Below are 18,281 nucleotides of genomic sequence, written 5' to 3' on the forward strand. Positions count from 1 at the left end.
GCACACCAGCCACAGGACTCATCCCACCAGGTTTCACTTATGCCGATGATGTCGTAGCTGTGGGACTGGGACAAGACTCCTAGTTCATCCATTTTATTCCTCATACTGCATGTGTTTGTGTAGAAGCACTTCAAATGCACCTCCCTACACGCAGCATCTTGTGGAGCCGAGCGAAGGACCTCACTGGCATACAGTCCCTCTGATTCTAGCGCACCATCCCTTAGCTCATCAACAGCATGCCTAGTTGTATACCCTTCCCCCTTCAACTCTAGTTTAAAGCCCTATCTATCAGCCAAAGTCCTTACCCTTCTCTGAGAGAGGCGCATCTCATCTGGTGACAGCAGGCTTGGCGTAACATAGACCTTCCCATGATCGAAGAACCCAAAGTTCTGCCGGTTGCAGCAGTCCCGTAGCCATGTGTTAATGTGGTGAGCCCGCTTGTCAGCATCGATCCCCCCTACCGGAAGGACAGAGGCAAACACAACCTGTGCCCCTGATCCTTTAAGTAGTTGCCCCAAAGCCCTAAAGTCCCTTTTGATTGCTCTCGGACTTCTTCTTGCTACCTTATCATTACCAGCCTAAAAGACCAGTAGCGGGTAGTAGTAGACTTTCTTAGCGGTCTCTCACCTGAGCCCCGGGGAGGCAACAGACTTCCTTGTGGGTTGGGTCCGGTCGGCATATTGGGCCCTCTGTCCCTTTCAGAAGGGGTCCCCCATGACAATAACTCTTCTTTCTTGAGAGATGATGTAGCAATGCGGGGGGTAGGTTGCCTTGCCTTAGGCACCCTCTCCAACTGGGACGGGCTTTCATCTCCTTCATTGTTCTGACTGTGGTGTTCTAGATCCTCATACCTGTTACATAAGGGTAGATGGGAAGGTGAGGTGGGCAGGGGCAGGGCTCGCCTACCACCCTCAACAGGAACCTGACTCCATTCCCCCTCTTGGCCTAGGCCTCCTCCTGCTGCCTGGCGGGATGAGGGGACTTTCGTCTTCTGCATGGCAGGAGACACTTGTGCTGCGGCAGGCTCATGAGTCTGTCTCAGAGAGGGTAGAGTACACCTCCACCAGTCAATTTCCCTCTCCAACTCCCTGATGCTCCTGAGCCTGCTCACCTCCTCCCGAAGCTCTGCTACCTGTTTGAGCAGCTCTTCAACCTGGGCACATGTCCCAAAGGCATACCCCTCGCAGCTGCTGTCGGACACGGACAGGAGACTCAAGCACACCCTGCAGCCCAAGACTTGTATGGCAGTGTGTTTCCCTGAGCCCTCTGTCTGAGTAGCCACATTGGTGACTGTGGCTGTGACTGGAAAGGCCGCAAGAGATGCAGAGGCCATGGTTTTCTGCCTGGTTGATACCATGGCCAGGCTCTTTGCAAGCAGGATACTTTTTTTTTTTTTTTGTACGGATGGGAAAGACCAGTGCAAAAGTGTTGTGAGGGGCCCTCCCTGGCTAGCCCTGCCTGCGCAAATTGCCACGCAAACTGCTACGCCTTGTCCTTCTGACGCGCCACGCCCTGTTTGCCTGTCCTGCTCGATGCGCTCCTGGTCGCTCCTGCTCCCTCGGGGCTGCTTTTGAACGGCCGGGGAGGGGGCGCTGCTGGCTCCGCCTATGCCTCGTCAGCCTCCCTCACGAGGGCTGCTGGCTCCTGGAGGCCCCCTCCGCTGCTTCGAGTGGCCTCGATGCTGGAAAAGAAAGCCCTGCCTGTCTCGATCCCCTGCCCCGCTGCAGAACGCATCTTCCCCGGAGCTGATCACATCGACAATTATTATATAATGCTGTATGTCATCACTACCATGATTGCTATATGTCAGTGTCCTATTAATGGTATCACAGTAACAGCCGCGCAGATAATAATGAATGAATTTTGACAGAAATGGACCAGCACAGAGATGTGATGGAACAAGAATGAGCTTCAGCGTGCAATGATCGAACATCACTCACCATCTCTTCTGCCCTGAAGGACTGCTGTGACAGATGGAGCCAAAAGTCAGTCACGGACTATACAAACTCAGTGGGCATTCTATGTACCATAGATAAAAATGGTGATTAACTTGAATGTATTGGAAAGAGTGGAACCTGAGCATGACACAAATGGTATGGAATAAGGGGTGGATAGATGTCCTGGTTTCAGCTAGGAGAGAGTTAATTTTCCTCCTAGTAGTTGGTAGGGTTCTATGTTTTGGATTAGGATGAGAAGAGTGCTGATAACATGCTGATGGTTTAATTGTTGCAGAGCAGTGCTTACACCAAGCCAAGGAATTTTCAACTTCTCGCTCTGTCCTGCCAGCGGGCAGGCTGGGCATACAGCAGGAGCTGGGAGGTGACAGACCCAGGACAGGTGACCCAAACTGGCCAAAGGGCAAAAACTTTCCTTGGAGGGTTAGGATAGTGCTTTTCCCAGTGAATGTGCAAATGTTAGCTTTCTTTTGTTCTGTTTGGGGGGCAAGACCTTGCAGTGGCCTCAGTCTTTGCATGCTTGAGAAGATGGGACTTTGGATGATTCTACCTCCTTGCTTGTGAAGTTGGTGGATTTCTGTGGTGGTTTTACCGTGCTGGACAGCTAAACCCCACAACCGCTCTCTCACTCCCCCTCCTTTAGATGAGGAGGGGGAGAAGTAAAGCAAAGAACAACTCACGGGTTGAGATAAGGACAATTTAACTAAAGGGAAATAAAAAGGGAAAGGGGAAAAAGAGAGAGGGAAAGGAAAAATAAAAAGAAGGGAGGAAAACAAACAAACAAAATAAATGAAGGCTATATGGAAGTGCAGAGGAAATAATTTACTCTCTACTTCCCACAAATGAGCGATGATTGACCACGTCCTTGAAGCAGGGCCTCAATGCACGTAGACGGTATTTGAGAGGAGGACCGACGTTTTCCCAACGAGAGCCCACCCCTCCCCTCTTCTTCCTGTTTCCACCTTTTATTGCTGAGTGTGACATCGCATGGTATGGAATATCCCTTTGATTGGTTTAGGTCAGCTGCCCTAGTGATGTTTCTCTCCTCACTTTTTGTCCACCCCCTAGGAGGGTTAGAGAAAGGCCCAATGCTGTGCCACTGCTGTTCAGCAGTAGACACAACACTGGTGTGATAACTCTGCTGTTCCAGCTACAAGTATAGAGTACGGCACTGTATGGGCTGCTGTCGGGAAAGTTAACATTCCAGCCAGACCCAGTACAGGTGGGGGCTGGTCTGTTCTCCCACGTGCCTGGTGACAGGACGAGGGGGAATGGCCTAAAGTTGCGCCGGGGGAGTTTTAGGTTGGATGTTAGGAAGAACTTCTTTACCGAAAGGGTTGTTAGGCATTGGAACAGGCTGCCCAGGGAAGTGGTGGAGTCACCATCCCTGGAAGTCTTTAAAAGAAGTTTAGATGTAGAGCTTAGGGATATGGTTTAGTGGAGAACTGTTAGTGTTAGGTCAGAGGTTGGACTCGATGATCTTGAGGTCTCCTAGAAATTCTGTGATTCTGTGATTCTGTGATTAGCAACCTTTTGTTCCTAGATGTCATCCAGACTGCAGGAGCGGCTTTGACTGTCTCCCTCTTCTTCTGCACATGCTCTGCCCACCACAAGGGTCCCAAAAGCAACAAAACGTGATTGCTTTTCTCGCGTTTCGTTAACCCTTGAAACCACACTAATAATATTATTATCATATAACATTAAACAATAAATGTTAACAGTTCTAACCAGAAAACCCCCCCAGCAACTTCTGTGCCTTAACAGAGGGGAAAACAAGCAACCCCAGAAGGCAAGGTGTCTCCTCAGTCACCCTTCTTTGTTCCCTCTAAACTCTTTACATTCCTGATGATCTCATCATTAAGAGTCTGATGTTATTACCAACCAGGGGGCTTTCTGACCCCCATCACCACACTCCCACATCTCCCCCTTCTTTATTAATATCAACCATTTTCTCGACACGAATTACCACTCCATATATAACACTTGTTTGGTTGGCTATCATTCTATAATATATTCTTGTGGTATGAATGTGCTAGAGGCCTCTCTGTGCGATTGCATGATTGTGCTGCATGAGTGAGATAAAGCATCGCTGCGATGCAGCTGCGGAGTTCCGATCTGCGGTTCCATATTCTCCATGTTATAAATGAAGTCTCAACTCAATCTGAATTTATTAATATTTATAAAAGAAATATTTAAAAGCTATAAAAGGCAAGTAAACAGCGCTGGGTGTGCAAGGAGTCTACGCTCCACCAACACGCCCACACAAACACCAAACATTCTAAATATATAGAACATTGCTTTACATACTAAACACGAGTATTCCTTTACATACGTACAATCAGGAAAGGTAACAAACAATCCTTTAAGTTCCATAACTTACTAAAATTGAGTACACCTATACATATGCACATTCAGAAAAGGTAACAAACAATCCTTTAAGTTGCATGACTTAGCAGTCTCCATTTTCCATTCCTTTTCTTGATTACAAACAACAGTGTCCATTTTCCATTCCTTTTGAACAATATGTCTCGCTCTGTCAAGCAACTCAGCCTTCAGGCCTTATGTATCCCATTCTTCCCGGATTGAAGAAAAGCATATCCATCTCCTTTTCAAGGCCAATAGGGCCTCGGTCAAAAGGCACGTTCAGGTCAACAGGGAGCATAACAGCAAAGGCCTTCGATGGCTGTAGCAGCAGAGAGGCCAATGGCATAGCAGTTGGATCAGTAAAGGAGCCCACAGCTCCCTCACTGACTGGTAAACCACAGGTTTGTGATTGCGGCTCCACATGTCTGTTTAAGGCCTCAGAGATTGCTTGCCAGGTGCCAATCAATCCCACTGCAACCTTGTCATTTTTAGTTGCAGAGTCCCACACCTTGACCTCAATTTGGTCCCATGTTTCAGGATCATAACTGTCCGATTGTTAAGAAGGAGAATGAGATGTAAGGTTACCAGGACAGTCTTTGTTTCTAAGGGCGTATGATTCCCCATAATGCGCAGCTGCTTACCAGTGAGGGGCATTATTGTGTGCGGGTCCTCTTCTCTCAGCTTGAGCTTCTTCCCAGCTCTGGTGTGTCTATTTCCAGCGACTTTCTGTATGAGCTTCTCTGAGCAGTTTGCTGAGTTTGGCCGAACCTATCTTCATGAGGCAATCAATGTGCCTGTTCCCGTCCTGGTCTCCTTTCTGCTAGCCTGTTCCTTTTCATTCCTTCTTTTTGCTTCTTTATTTATGACATAATTTCATCACATTGTGTTGCCTCTTTTTTTTTTTTTAATTTTGAGGGCAGGCTCCCCTCTTATATCCTTCTCTCCACAGCAGTTCTTTTCAAAACAACTTTTCATTGGTCAATCAACTTTGAATGTAACAACAACAGCAAACACCCAGAAACATCCATACCTTAAGGCTGGAGAACAAGAGACCAGCTGGAGAACAAGCAACCCCAGATGGCAAGCTGTCACCTCAATCACCCTTCTTTGTTCCCTCTAAACTCTTTTACATTCCTGATGGCCTCATCTTTAAGAGTCTAATGTTATCTCAACCACAGGGCTTTCCAACCCTCATGGCCACACTCTCAAATCTCCCCCTTTATTAATATCAACCATTTTCTCGACAGGAATTACCACTCCATATATAACAGACTGAAAAGTGCTGTTTTATCCAAGTTTTCATTGGTGTTGCCCAATATATGGGCCTGGCAGTGTATCTTGTGATCCTATTTTTGCTCTTAAATGCTTTGAGTGTGACAAGAAGAAAGGCGGGAGCATTATCTAAGTAACAGTTTAGAAGTTTTGGTATATTTGCTGTGGTGTTTGGTCATTTTCCCAAGCACTGGGGGGAAGGGGCTGACTGATTATCAAAGCGGTAGAACGGAGAGAGTCATTTCTTTGGTGGTTCGGGCTTGAGCCCTGGGAATTTGGTAAGAACTGGGAGATCAAATTTTTTTAGGCGTCAATACCTTTTAAACCCCCATATTGAGGGATGCACAGGAGTGATTCCTTGTTTTGTATGGGCTTCCTAACAAAGTGCATGAGAAAAATTGGCATTCGGCTTGAAATTCAGTCCTGTTGAAATGTAAATTTTGTGGAAAAGGTGGTAATATTTGTCTAGAAGATGGAAGTCTGAATGCTTCAGGTGTTTTCCCAAAGTCCAGAGGATTTGTGATTGGAATGGACCTCATTAGTAATCCGAAATAGTAAAGTTTGTATGTGGGAAGAAGAGTTTAATCCCAGAGAACTGGGACATTTGGAAAGATTAGGAAAAGATAGTAAAAACCTGCAGTAAAAAGATTTGTGTGGAAATTGAAACAAGGGACAGTAACTAGTAAGGAATAGTAATAAATAAATAAATACAAGTGATTTAAAGATCAAAGCCGAAATTTCCTTAAGTGGTATATTCTTTATTGCAGCGCTGGATGCACGGGGGATCTTGTGACAAACTATCTCATATTTATACAATGAAACAATGAATATTCTATTAGCGCCTATACATATTCATTACCTAACCCCGCCTAGCCTCGCTTCATATGCTAATTAGCTTATCAGTCCTTGCGCTTGCGCAAAGCTTTCCAAGAATTGTGGGCCGGGGTCTTCGGGATGTGGGCAGTGGTCTTTGGGAGGAAGGCCGTAGGTGTGATAACACTGCTGTTCCAGCTACAAGTACAGAGTACGGCACTGTATGGGCTGCTGCCAGGAAAGTTAACAATTTCCTTGGGGGAATTTGTGCCTCAAGCTCTTTATCTAACACCCTGCTCAATCTGTGCTGGAGGGGGCAGAGCGTGGCAAGGTACAACATGGATTTCCTGTATATGTCATCGGAGCTGAATTGCAGGGATGGCCTTTTGTTACCCCTCTGGCCAGAAATGTCCATAGAAAGGAAGCCAAAGGGGTTGGCACCGTCAGATTTGCAGGCTGCCATTAAATGTTTATGAAGCAGCACAGCTCCTACACTTGCCTGGTTCTGCTCCGGCTTGAGGTCCACACTCTCCCCTGGCACCTCCCTCTGCTTGACGGGAAACAGCCATGCTGGCAGCACGGTGGTGGGGGAATGTGGTGGTTTTACCATGCTAGGCAGCTAAACACCACAACTGCTCTCTCACTCCCCCTCCTTAGATGAGGAGGGGAAGAAGTAAAGGAAAGAACAACTCACGGGTTGAGATAAGGATAATTTAATTAAAGGGAAAAAACAATAATAACTATTTTTAAGGAAAGATTATTATTAACTAAACAATTTAACTAAAGGGAAAGAAAAGAGAAAGGGGAAAAGGGAGGGGGAAAGGGAAAAAAAAAAAAAACAAACAGAAAAAAAAAAAAAAACAGAAAAAAAAAGGCTATGTGGAAGTGCAGAGGAAAGAAATTACTCTCTACTTCCCACAAATGAGCGATGCTTGACCACGTCCTTGAAGCAGGGCCTCAACGCACGTAGACGGTGTTCGGGAGGAGGACAGACGTTTTCACAGTGAGAGCCCACCCCTCCCCTCTTCTTCCTGTTTCCACCTTTTATTGCTGAGTGTGACATCACATGGTATGGAATACCCCTTTGGTTGGTTTAGGTCAGCTGCCCTGGTGATGTTTCTCTTCTCACTTTTTTTGCCTACCCCTTAGGAGGGTTAGAGAGAGTCCTGATGCTGTGCCAGCACTGCTCAGCAGCAGACACAACACTGGTGTGATACCACTGCTGTTCTAGCTACAAGTGCAGAGTACAGCACTGTATGGGTTGCTGCAGGGAAAGTTAACATCCCAGCCAGACCCAGTACAGGGAACCAATGCAAATCAGGGCAGGGTTTCCCCAGACCCCTTTTCCCTCTGCTGAGGACTCTGCAGAGGAGATGGCTGCTTTGGGGACAGCTGGTATTTTCTGTCATTTCATAAAGAGAGACAAATTTACCTTCCTGTGTTTGAAGTGGGGGATGCTGCTGCTCCCCCAACCTTGCACAGCAGCCAGTTGGATGCAGTGGGCTCTGAGGGTACCAGCAGCAGTGTTTGGCCAGGATTCTAGGCAAGCACTAGTGGCTGTCAGGACTCCCCAGCTGGCAGTGCCAACTCCCTCTAAGATATCTGCTGGCCTGTTGAGGAGCATCAAATCGGTAATGCCTGGTTTAGTAAAGTGGATCTGAGAGGGGCTTATAATCTTATTCATGTTCATTGAAGTGATGAGTGGAAGGCCTTTACAAGTATGGCCATATTGCGTACCATGTATCCTTTGACCTGTGTAGTGACCCTGCCACTTTTCAGCGCTTTGTGACACAAAACATACATACAAAAAAAAACACAACATGCACACACAAGAGCCCTTAGACCTTATATAAATTCAGGTATGTACATTTTTTGTTCTTGTTGTTAATGACATCTTCTAGAAAAGTTTGAAAAGGACAGTGAAAATGATCTGAAAAAGATATGTACATCAGGGAGGAAATAAAGAGAACACGGAGATGTGCAGGTATACAAAGTATTTAATGTGAGCATATCAGCTTATTCCTATTCATTTCTCACCCTTTAAAACAAAGGAATTAAAACTTAATTGCTGTTGTTATAAATGGCTCAGTCTTCAAAATAGGACTATAATCAAAGTTTACAATTTATTAAAGGAATAGAGGTAAGCAAACAGCGCTGGGTGCACCGGGAGTCTCTGCTGTTGTGAAGCACGGACGAAAGCACGACAGACACCAGCAGAGTCAGATCATGCTTCACTATTTTATTGCCCGAATAGCCTAACTTTTATAGTGAACTTTACAGGGGTGGACAGTGTTTCACACAAGATTATTGGTCAAAAGCACTCAGACAAACCGTTAAGAAAATAACACCACCTGCAAGAAAAGAACCCCCCTTTTGATTAGAAGTTAGGAAAACAACCCCCTTTGTGCTTAACGGTCACGTAGACCTAGTCCTTGAGGCCAGCTGCTGGTAACAGTATTTTCTGAGTTCCTTAATTGGGCAATGTGGGAGTCATTGCCGTGGGAGCTTCTCACAGTTACTCTGGCAGCTTGGTTTGCTCAGCTACAGCAGGCCCTGAGATTTCTAAGGCCTACACCTGGTTGCTTATGTCCACGTCCTGTATGCCAATTCCCAACAATTCCCCCGTTTTCTTTTTGTACAAGCAGTACTTGGTTTTACATCAGATGTCGAATACATAACATAACACAACTATACAACTTAACCCTAATAACACCACAATTACTGTAAGCACTTAATGGTAACACAATTTAATAGTAAGCAACACAACTTAATAGTAACACACTTAAACCTAATCACTTGATGGTGATCAAAGGCTGTTCTTGACAGTCCTTGAGGTGTCACAGCCCATGTCATTGTCAGAATGATTATCAGGAACCTCTTCATGGTCGTCTTCAGCGTGTGCAGATTCTAAAACTGCTTCAGTCCACTTTACAGTGATCCACTGGGTACCTGTTCCTGGCACCACTTCAAAATCCCTATAACATTTTGCAAGTAACCCTTTAACCACATTTATCACAATACTACGTGTAATGATGATTGACACCACAATGAACAGAATCCTTAATGCCCCTTCGACTAATCCCAGTAACCATCTATGCATTGTTTCAAACAAATCAGTGAACCATTGATTGAAAGGATTGATATCATATTGAATCTTTCTAATAAATCCATTTTTCTATGATTTTTGCCGGCACCAATTACCTATGCTTTTAGCCTGCACTGTGGTTATATCCCGGGATCCTACACTGTGGCAACAATAACCTGTACTATGGCTATATTCCGGAATCCTGCACTATGGCAACAATAACCTGCACTATGGTTAAAATGTGCTCTCTCTCACACAATACACAGTACAATCACACATACAGAACACATTCGTACACCCAGAGGCCTCTGGCACATCTCACTCTCAATCATACCACAACCTCAATCATACAACAAGAATATAATTTAGAATGATAAGCAAACAAACAAGTATTGTCTCTCATTGTGTTCCTCGTGAAGTGACTTGCAACACTTTGTTTTAAATCCTTACCCTTACACAAATACTTTCAACACAAAATACCTGGACATTTAAGAATAACACATACAATTATTAATACTCCAGTTAGTATCCCTCCAGCAGCTGAAAACCTACTGTTTGTCTGCAGCTACAGGAGATCTTTGTCTGCTCCTGCGGTGAGCAGCTGAGAGTGGAGTCCCCTCCGAACAAAATGCTCAGGGTGCACCTAGGGGCGTCCACACTGCAGCCGATCCCTGCAGCCGAGCAGTTGTTACGTGCGGCCACAGATGCCACTCCAAGCACTAAAATTGCCAATGCCGCTCTAGCTGCAACCCCACACAATTCAACATTATCATTGCTATCCGGTGCAAGCAATGCCCATTTATGTCTGGTGATTTCATGCAACTGCAACAAGCTAGAAGCAAATACAATGAGTTTATCTAAGTAACATGGACTTCTGATAGCATTTGCAGGGATACCTTGCCAGGCCCTATCCCCACAAATCAGAAAAACATCAGGAGGTAAGGCCAAAGCTGTACAATTGTTCCAAACACTGTAGTTGTTACCCCTTGTCTCCATGCTATGAACCCCTAAACCCTGCTTAGCAGTGTCATTGTAATCACAGGTGTTATTTGTATTTTTGTACCGGTATGGCCTTTTCCAGGTTCCTGTAGCAGGATTCATCTGATAGCCACGGCTACGTTCACATTTGTAGCCACTTTTCAGGTTGATACATATTTGACTACAGATACCAGGGTTTTGGCATTCATCAAAATCTCCACAGTTTCTCTTGTGTACAAACTCAAACCCAGCTGGACAGTCACATTCATTTATGTTGCATTCCTTCAGGGGCTCATCACCCCAGTCCTTGCAGTCTCTCTGTTGATTGCACACTTTATTGATATTTATGCATTCTCCACTTCTGCACTTGAATTTACCAGGTCCAGAGCACTGAATAACATTGTTACAGTTTGCTTCATCAGTGCCATCCAGACCGTCTCTCACACCACTGCACTGCCTACTCCCATGGACACAGTTCCCATCTTCACATCTGAACTGGTCTGGCCTGCAGGTCCGAGAAGGGCAGTTAATTTCATCACTTCCATCCTTACAATCAGGATCTCTGTCACAGTCTTTTTGACCTGAGCCGCACTGCACCTCACTCACATAACACTTCACCACAGGTGCAGGCTGGCGGCCACACTGCTCCAAAGATTCATCCGAGTGGTCGGAGCAGTCACCTTGACCATTGCAGACAAAGCTTTTGGAAATACATTGTCCACTACTGCATGTGGACTCTGCTGCACTACAAGTCACATTGCCACAATTCTCTTCATCTTTTCCACTGTCACAGTCTCTTTCACCATCACATTTCCACGACACTGGGATACACTGGGTCGACTGAGGACCACAGCTGATTTCATTTACCCGGCATGTTCTCATATGACACAGCTCAGCACTCTCGTCAGACCCATTTTCACAGTCCGGATCCCCATCACACTGCCATCTGTTTGGCACACACTGACCACTGTTGCACACAAAGTCAGATTCAGCACACGTCTTCTTCACACAAGCACTCTCATCACTGCCATCTGAGCAGTCTTCATCACCATCAGATTTCCAGGACACTGGTGCCCGCCGCCCTGCACCTGTGTCACTTATACTACTGCTATTACCTGTGCCGTCAGTGTCAGTGGCATCCTCCTGGTACCGTTTCTGTCTTTGCCGCCCCTTACTCTCCCCCTTTTCTTTTTGCCACTGACCATTCACCACAAATGGATGAGACACATGATTACTAGTTAGGAAAGAGCGTGTAACATCTGCTATACGGCTGCAGGCGATCTGCTGGTTTTGGTAATACTCTAGCTGCCTCTCTGCCAGGTCCACGTGCTGCAGCAGGTTCTCAATGAAGTGCTGGAGCCTGGCTTTTCCCCGCAATTCTTTTTCTGCCTCCTCCTCGAACTCGCTGAGGCGCTGCTTCAAGGCCGCGATCATCTCCACCGCCACGTCCACCTGCCTGCTGAGCACCCGCTCCCTCCGCTGCACCTCCTGCTTCTTCTGCGAGAGCTGCACGAAGGCCTCCCGCACCTCCAGCAGCTCCGCCATCTTCTGGGCCAGCTCCCCGGTCAGCCTGTCGAGCCGCTTCTCCATCGTCTTGTCCACGGCCTCCACCATCCTGTTGAACTTCGCCCTGACATGCGCGCCGCGGCCGAACCGACCGCGCTCCCCGCAGCGCGGGCAGCGGAACGGCAGCGCCGGGCCGGCCGCGGGCAGCGGCTCCGGCCACGGGAAGCCGCCCTGCTCCGCGCCATCCTGCTGCATCCTCCGCCTCGGCGGGGCGGGCTTGGGAAACTTCGGGCACAGGGACCGGGACTGGCCCCAGCCGAGAGGTGGCCGCCCACGGCCGCGCTGCCCCGGCCGGTGCCGGCGCCGGGGCCGGGAGTGGAGCGGCCGCGGGAGGCGTTTGCGACTCTTCCCGCTGTTCCGGCTGTTTCCCGGCACGTTGCGTCGACATGCCGCTTCCTTGTGATTGTTCGACTGACAATTTGAGCACCATACTGCCCCAGCTTTGCAGTGTCGTCTCACGTGTCCAAAAGCACCACAACGATAACATCGGCAGTGGTGTGGTAATTGGTTACTAGGGGGTGGTACTTGACCACCGGCGGTTTGCAAAGGAGCAAGAGCTGCAAGGACCTGACTCTGTGTAGACTGAACATGCTCTTTCACAGCCTGTGCCTGTTCTCGCATGCTGTCACCTAATTGCTTTACTGCCTCTACTAACATAGCCTGTGGGCCTACTGGTACCTGAGCCATTCTTTCCAACCCTTCCTCGATTGTCCATGTCCCGGGTAAGGAAGCTAATATAGTGCGGGTAGAGGGGTTGCTATTCTGAATTGCGCACTGTTTTAATATCATGCCCTTGAGGTAATCGGGCACCCCTGCCGCCTGTATGGCATTTGCTACGCGATCAATAAAAAGCCCAAATGGTTCCTCTCTACCCTGTTTGATTCCCATGTAGGAAGGTATTCCCCCGGCCCCTTTATCCGATCCAATGCTCTTCTGGCCGTTCTCATTGATTCCTTGGCTTTATCAGGTCCCAGCAATGCCTGTGCTTCTGTCCTAAAATACGGTCCTACCCCCATCAACTCTTCCAGCGTGACCCCATGTAAAGGGTCCCCCGGTGCTCTTATCACTGCGACTGCTTCTTGACAAGCAGCGTGCCAATGGGCATTAAATAAGAGCTGCTGGTGTTGGGTCAAAATTAACTTCATTATGTTGCGTATGTCTCCTGGAAGCAAAATATTTGTTCCCCAAATGTAGTCCAGCATGTGTCTCGTAGGTTCACCTTTCAGACCTGAGTCATTTACTGTGGACCGCAGCTGAGTTAACAATTTCCAGTCCAAATTCACTAGATTAACTGTAACATTACCCTGGGCGTCCGGCGGTGAGTATATTACCGGGAAGGCCTCTGGAATCAATTGTGCAGCTATCTCGTGTTCACCCTCACGTAGGGCCTCATTTGCTATTTGGTTCCACATCCTCTGCCTCTGTTGAACACCGTCTGTAAACGGGCTTGTGTTTTTTCTGTCTGATGTTTGCTCTCTTATTTCCTCGTCCATCTGAGGGTTAACACTACCAGCTCTTCCTGGCAATCCCAGTCGCTCTGTAGCGGCAGCAGCGACTCTCTGCTCAGCCTGATGTATAGCTAAGGCGTTAGTGACTGCTTTCCAAGGCTTCGATAATTTTTTAGCAGTCTTATTGTCATTAATAACTTCATCAAACAATTTGTCCCCAAATTTGCGCCACTCTGCTTGTTCAAAAACTGTATCCGGATTGATAAAACAACCCTGTGCTACTCCATATGCTAATAATCCTGGTAAATCCTTTTTGCAGTCTATACCCTGCGTGCTGCGGTTTTCTAAAAAGCATTTGAGCAAATCATATGCCTCCATGCCTTTATTTATGCTGTTGCAGCCTTTGCGAGACACATGACTGACAGGGACCCTCTATAGGTGCTCTCGGGTGCAGGGATTCCGCGTTTACGTCCCGTTCCGTTCCGTTCCCCTGTCAGACTGCGGGTGCGGGGATTATCATCCCTTTCACCTCCACCGCGATTACTTCAATTTCCTGCGCGGTTCCGTTTCCCGCGTCTCTCACCGTGAGTCCCCGCGTCCCACCGTTTCCCGCGTCTCTCACCGGGAGTACCGCGTTTTCTGCGTCTCTCACTGGGAGTAGCGCGTCTCACCGTGAGTCCTGTGTACAGCGTTTGCGGCTCGGTGTCTGGTCAGCTGCAGCGCCGGTCCGATGTCCGCTCCGAAGTTCCGGCGGCGCTCCGATGTCCCGCGCCGCTCCCATGTCTCAGTCTCGGCGCTGTGATGTCCCGGCGCCGCTGGTCCCCGGCGGCACTGGTCTCCTGCTCTACCTGCGTTCGGATGAGCCGGCGCCGCTGGTGTCCCGCTGCGCTGCGATGTTTGCCCCGGCGCTGCTGCGATGTCCGTGCTCGGCTGCGATGTCTGCTCCGGTGCTGCGATGTCCTGCTCCGGTGCGATGTCTGTCCCGCTGCGATGTCCTGTTCAGGCCCTGTTCAGGTCTCAGCCTGTTCGGGCTCCATTTGTTGCGAAGCACGGACGAAAGCACGACAGACACCAGCAGAGTCAGATCATGCTTCACCATTTATTGCCCGAATAGCCTAACTTTTATAGTGAACTTTACAGGGGTGGACTGTGGGAATAGAAATGTTGTTTCTGCAGAGTTACATTGTTTAGAAGGAGGGAATGTGGTACTGAGATATGCTTACAGTGATAAGAAAGTTTAGCAGGCGACCTAGTAAAATGCAGACAACCAGACTCCTTAGGACAATTAGGTGAAAATCACGGTGTCAAGTCAAGTCAGATAAGTGAAGAAACATTACCACTTCAAGCAGTAAAAATGTCAAAAGAAAATTGAAATTTAACAGGCCGGCAACTGAAGGCCATGCATTGTTTGTGAAGCATCAGATAGATTGTGAACCTGGATTACCCACTCGGTGGGGAAACAGGGGAGGGTCCTGCCATCAAAAGGTATATAAACTGTGTTTTGGAACTAGTAGATGCGCTCTCTCCTGCTTGCGGGGCGCCCGCCCTTGCAATCGCGAATAAATTACTACTTCACTGAGATCCTCGCCTGAGCCTAAGTTATTGGCTACGGAGTGTTTCTCACAATTTGGGGGCTCGTCCGGGATCCAGTCACCTACTGGGGAGCTCCACCGCCTCAGCAGCAGGAAGGCATGCCCCGCTGATTTCAGCGGTCCTGTGCATCGACGGTGGCGGTTCTGCGGAAAGCTGACAGAGGGCCCGAGACTGGTTAAAGAGGCAGGATCCGTGAAGTAGTGGGGAAAGGAAGAAGGTAGGCACTCCAGGTTTTTAAGAATCGATCCGGTAACTCTGTGCACAGACCAAGGTAAGAAATATTAAGTATTGCCTTGGGGGTCGGGTGATCTGGTGTATGGTAAGCCCTTGCACGGGGAAGTGCTGGCACTACACCAGGGGAATCTGGTGTACGGTAATCCTTGCACGGGGAAGTGCTTGGAAGTACACCAGGGAATCTGGTAAACTCAGGTGTGCGGTAACGCTGGCACGGGGAAGTGCTTGGCGGTACACCCCCATCTTTCAGTACGTTAGTGTGTGGTACACTGCAGAAGGGAAATTTCTGTAGCACATACTGGCGAGGGTTAGGAAAAATGGGAAAATATGAGTTCCAGGGGACAGGGAGATATCCCTGGGGGAGTGCCTACTAATAGTTCTTCCTGAAGAATGATAAGAAATTGGAAACATAATCCCAAAATTAGAGGGATTGTAAAAGAAAAATAATTAAAAAAAAAAAAAGGTTAAATATTGTGTATCAGTCTGGACAAAAGAACCAATTAAGGAAACAGCAGTATTTTGGCCAAAATACGGGTCTGATGAAAATTCAGGCTTTAAATTTATGTGTAAACAAGAAGATTCCTTTTTTTAGAGAAGGAGCCAAGTTATGCTCCCTATAATCTTAATATTGAACTGGTGGCAGCAGCAGTCACTCCGGGAAGGGAGACAGGGACTGTAATTAACACTGTCCCTAAAGAAGGATCGTACTCTAGGCTCTGGCAAGAATTAGAACAAGGTAGAAGAGATATTGAGAATTTTGCCTTCCCTGATACTAACAGTACTAACACTAACTGTGTATCCTCTTAGGTGAACTATCCCCCCCCTCCTTACCAGCAGAGAGGTTAGGACTTTTAAGAAGGAGAGGAAGTCTTTATTCAAGGACCCCAACAGCCTAGTTGAACAATTAGACCCGTTCCTACGACCTGATTTATACTCTTGGGGGAGGGAATTATGTCTATAAGTATGTTGTTTACAGGGAAAGAAATGGGAATGATCAGGAGGAGAGCTGCTATACAAGAATGGGAAAGAGCTCATCCTCCAGGACCAGGGGTAATACCGGCAGGGCAGAAATACCGACTTGCCAATCCTGGCTGTAATAATAATAGTGTGCAACACAGAAATCATATGAGAGACTTGGGGTCAGAATGAGAAAGTACTTGGGGATGAGACCTGAGGACCCAGTATCCCAAGGGCTCTTGAAAGTTCATTGTGTGATTAAAGCCTGGCAAAATACGCAGAAAATGCTTCGGAAGGTGGGGGGATGTAGTGAACAGTCACTGGGGGACCCTCCTGCGGGAGGCCCTGGAGGTGTGTGTCCGGAGGGGAGATAAGAAGGAAAAAAAAAAAAAAAAAGAGAGAGTGAAACTAATGGTATTGACAGTGCAGCGGGTAGTGAGGCAGAGGGTTGGAGAAAGAGGAAGAAAATCTTTAGGGGGAGTCAGGGCCAGGATGGAAAGGAGAGGAAGAGAGATGAAGGAATGGCAGGCAAAGAAGGCTGCCTGTGTTCTGGCCCGAGTCCTAGCAGTGACAGGCTTTGATAAGATGTTTTAAGTGTGGCCAGGCTGGCCACTTCGAATAGGAATATCCAGAGTGGAAGAAGGAGGAAAGAAGGAAAATGGGATGAAATATACTATATTGATATGTTGTTTCAGTATCTTGGAGGGAAAAGGTATGGAATTAAGTTGGACCCTGACTGAGCCTTTGGTGCTGGTATTAGAAAAGTACGGGCTGGAGAAAGATAAAGGAAGTGTTAAAAGGGTTGCTGAAGGTGTTAAAGGTGTGGCATGTAGTATTTAACAGAGCTGTTTGAAGTTGAATGAGCAGGGAAAGGGGATGTAGGCATTATCTAAGTAACAGTCTAGAAGTTTTGGTATATTTGCATATTTGCTGTGGTGTTTGTTCAGTTTCCCAAACATCGGGGAGGGGGGAACAGCCTGCTCCACCAGGGGCCTCTCCAGAGGCCGCAGGGGGGCTTCAGCTCCAGCGCCTGGAGCGCCTCCTCCCCCTCCTTCTGCACTGAATTTGGTGTCTGCGGGGGGGGGGGTTTCTCGCTCTCCCAACTGCTGTTGAGCAGCAGGTTTTTGTTTGTTTCTTTGTTTGTTTGTTTTCGTGGATGTGCTCTCACAGAGGCATCCACTGTATTGCTCATGGCTTGGCTCTGGGCAGCAGTGAGCCCCTTAGGGGCCGGATGAAATTGTCTCTTACCTGCCACGGGGAGGCTTCTGGGTTTTTCTCACGGGGGCTGCCACTGCAGTTTCCCACGCCCCCCACTCACAGCCCCCGAACCTTGCCATCAAACCCAATACCCTGGGGAACAGCTAGGTCATTACTGACTTGTAAAGTATCAGGGATTAAATTAACTAATGAAACCCTAAAAAGTGATGGGGGCAGAAAGGGCTGGGATAACAGTGACACTTTTGGGGGATACCAAGCTGAGACTAGGGGATAAAATGATCACTGGGTAATTATTGTATGTACCCAAGGCAGGGACTAACTTGTTGGGAAGGGATTTGATGATTAAATTGGCATTCAAATAGTAAATTGTTAGACTGGAATATCAGTGTTATTAATGGAGTGCTCTCTGGCCCTGAGACCAAACATACATGTATATTCACCTCTGATTGGAAAGGCCCTGAAATGGGGGCGGAAGCAACAATATAGGTGGACAATTTTACCTCAGGGGTTTATAGGGCCACCTATCTATTTGGGTAAGTTCTAAAAAAAAAAAAAAAAAAAAAAAGATTTTGGAGCAATTACAACCTCCTAAGGAGGTATTAATGTTAACAAATATGTGGATTGTTTTCTATTGTCAGGACAGGAGAAAAGAGTTGTGAAGAAAGCTACTAACAAGCTATTCAACTTTCTGGGAAAGCAGGGCTTGGGAGTATTAAAAAAATAATAATAAATAATAATAAATTACAATATGGAGAAAGAGAAGTCAGGTATTTAAGGCATCTAATGTCTGAAGGAAAA

General features: G+C 47.4%; 2 protein-coding genes across 2 annotated transcripts in view; both read right to left on the reverse strand.

Annotated features, from left to right (window-relative positions):
• Positions 1 to 281: 281 nt before the first annotated feature.
• Positions 282 to 12,941, reverse strand: LOC137847430 (uncharacterized). The gene is made up of 2 exons (XM_068665703.1): positions 10,731 to 12,941; positions 282 to 457 (listed from the first exon to the last, which is right to left on the reverse strand). Exons 1-2 carry the CDS (start codon positions 12,919 to 12,921, stop codon positions 282 to 284), a joined length of 2,367 nt encoding a protein of 788 aa, XP_068521804.1. The 5' UTR covers positions 12,922 to 12,941.
• The window catches only part of LOC137847016 (uncharacterized), a 257,368-nt gene continuing 247,721 nt past the window's right edge, over positions 8,635 to 18,281 (reverse strand). The window contains exon 2 of the mRNA XM_068665232.1: positions 8,635 to 9,217. The gene's annotated coding sequence lies outside the window, so the exon portion shown is untranslated. The remainder of the gene's footprint in view (positions 9,218 to 18,281) is intronic.

Source organism: Anas acuta, chromosome W, assembly GCF_963932015.1.
Source record: "Anas acuta chromosome W, bAnaAcu1.1, whole genome shotgun sequence".
Classification (NCBI taxonomy): domain Eukaryota; kingdom Metazoa; phylum Chordata; class Aves; order Anseriformes; family Anatidae; genus Anas; species Anas acuta.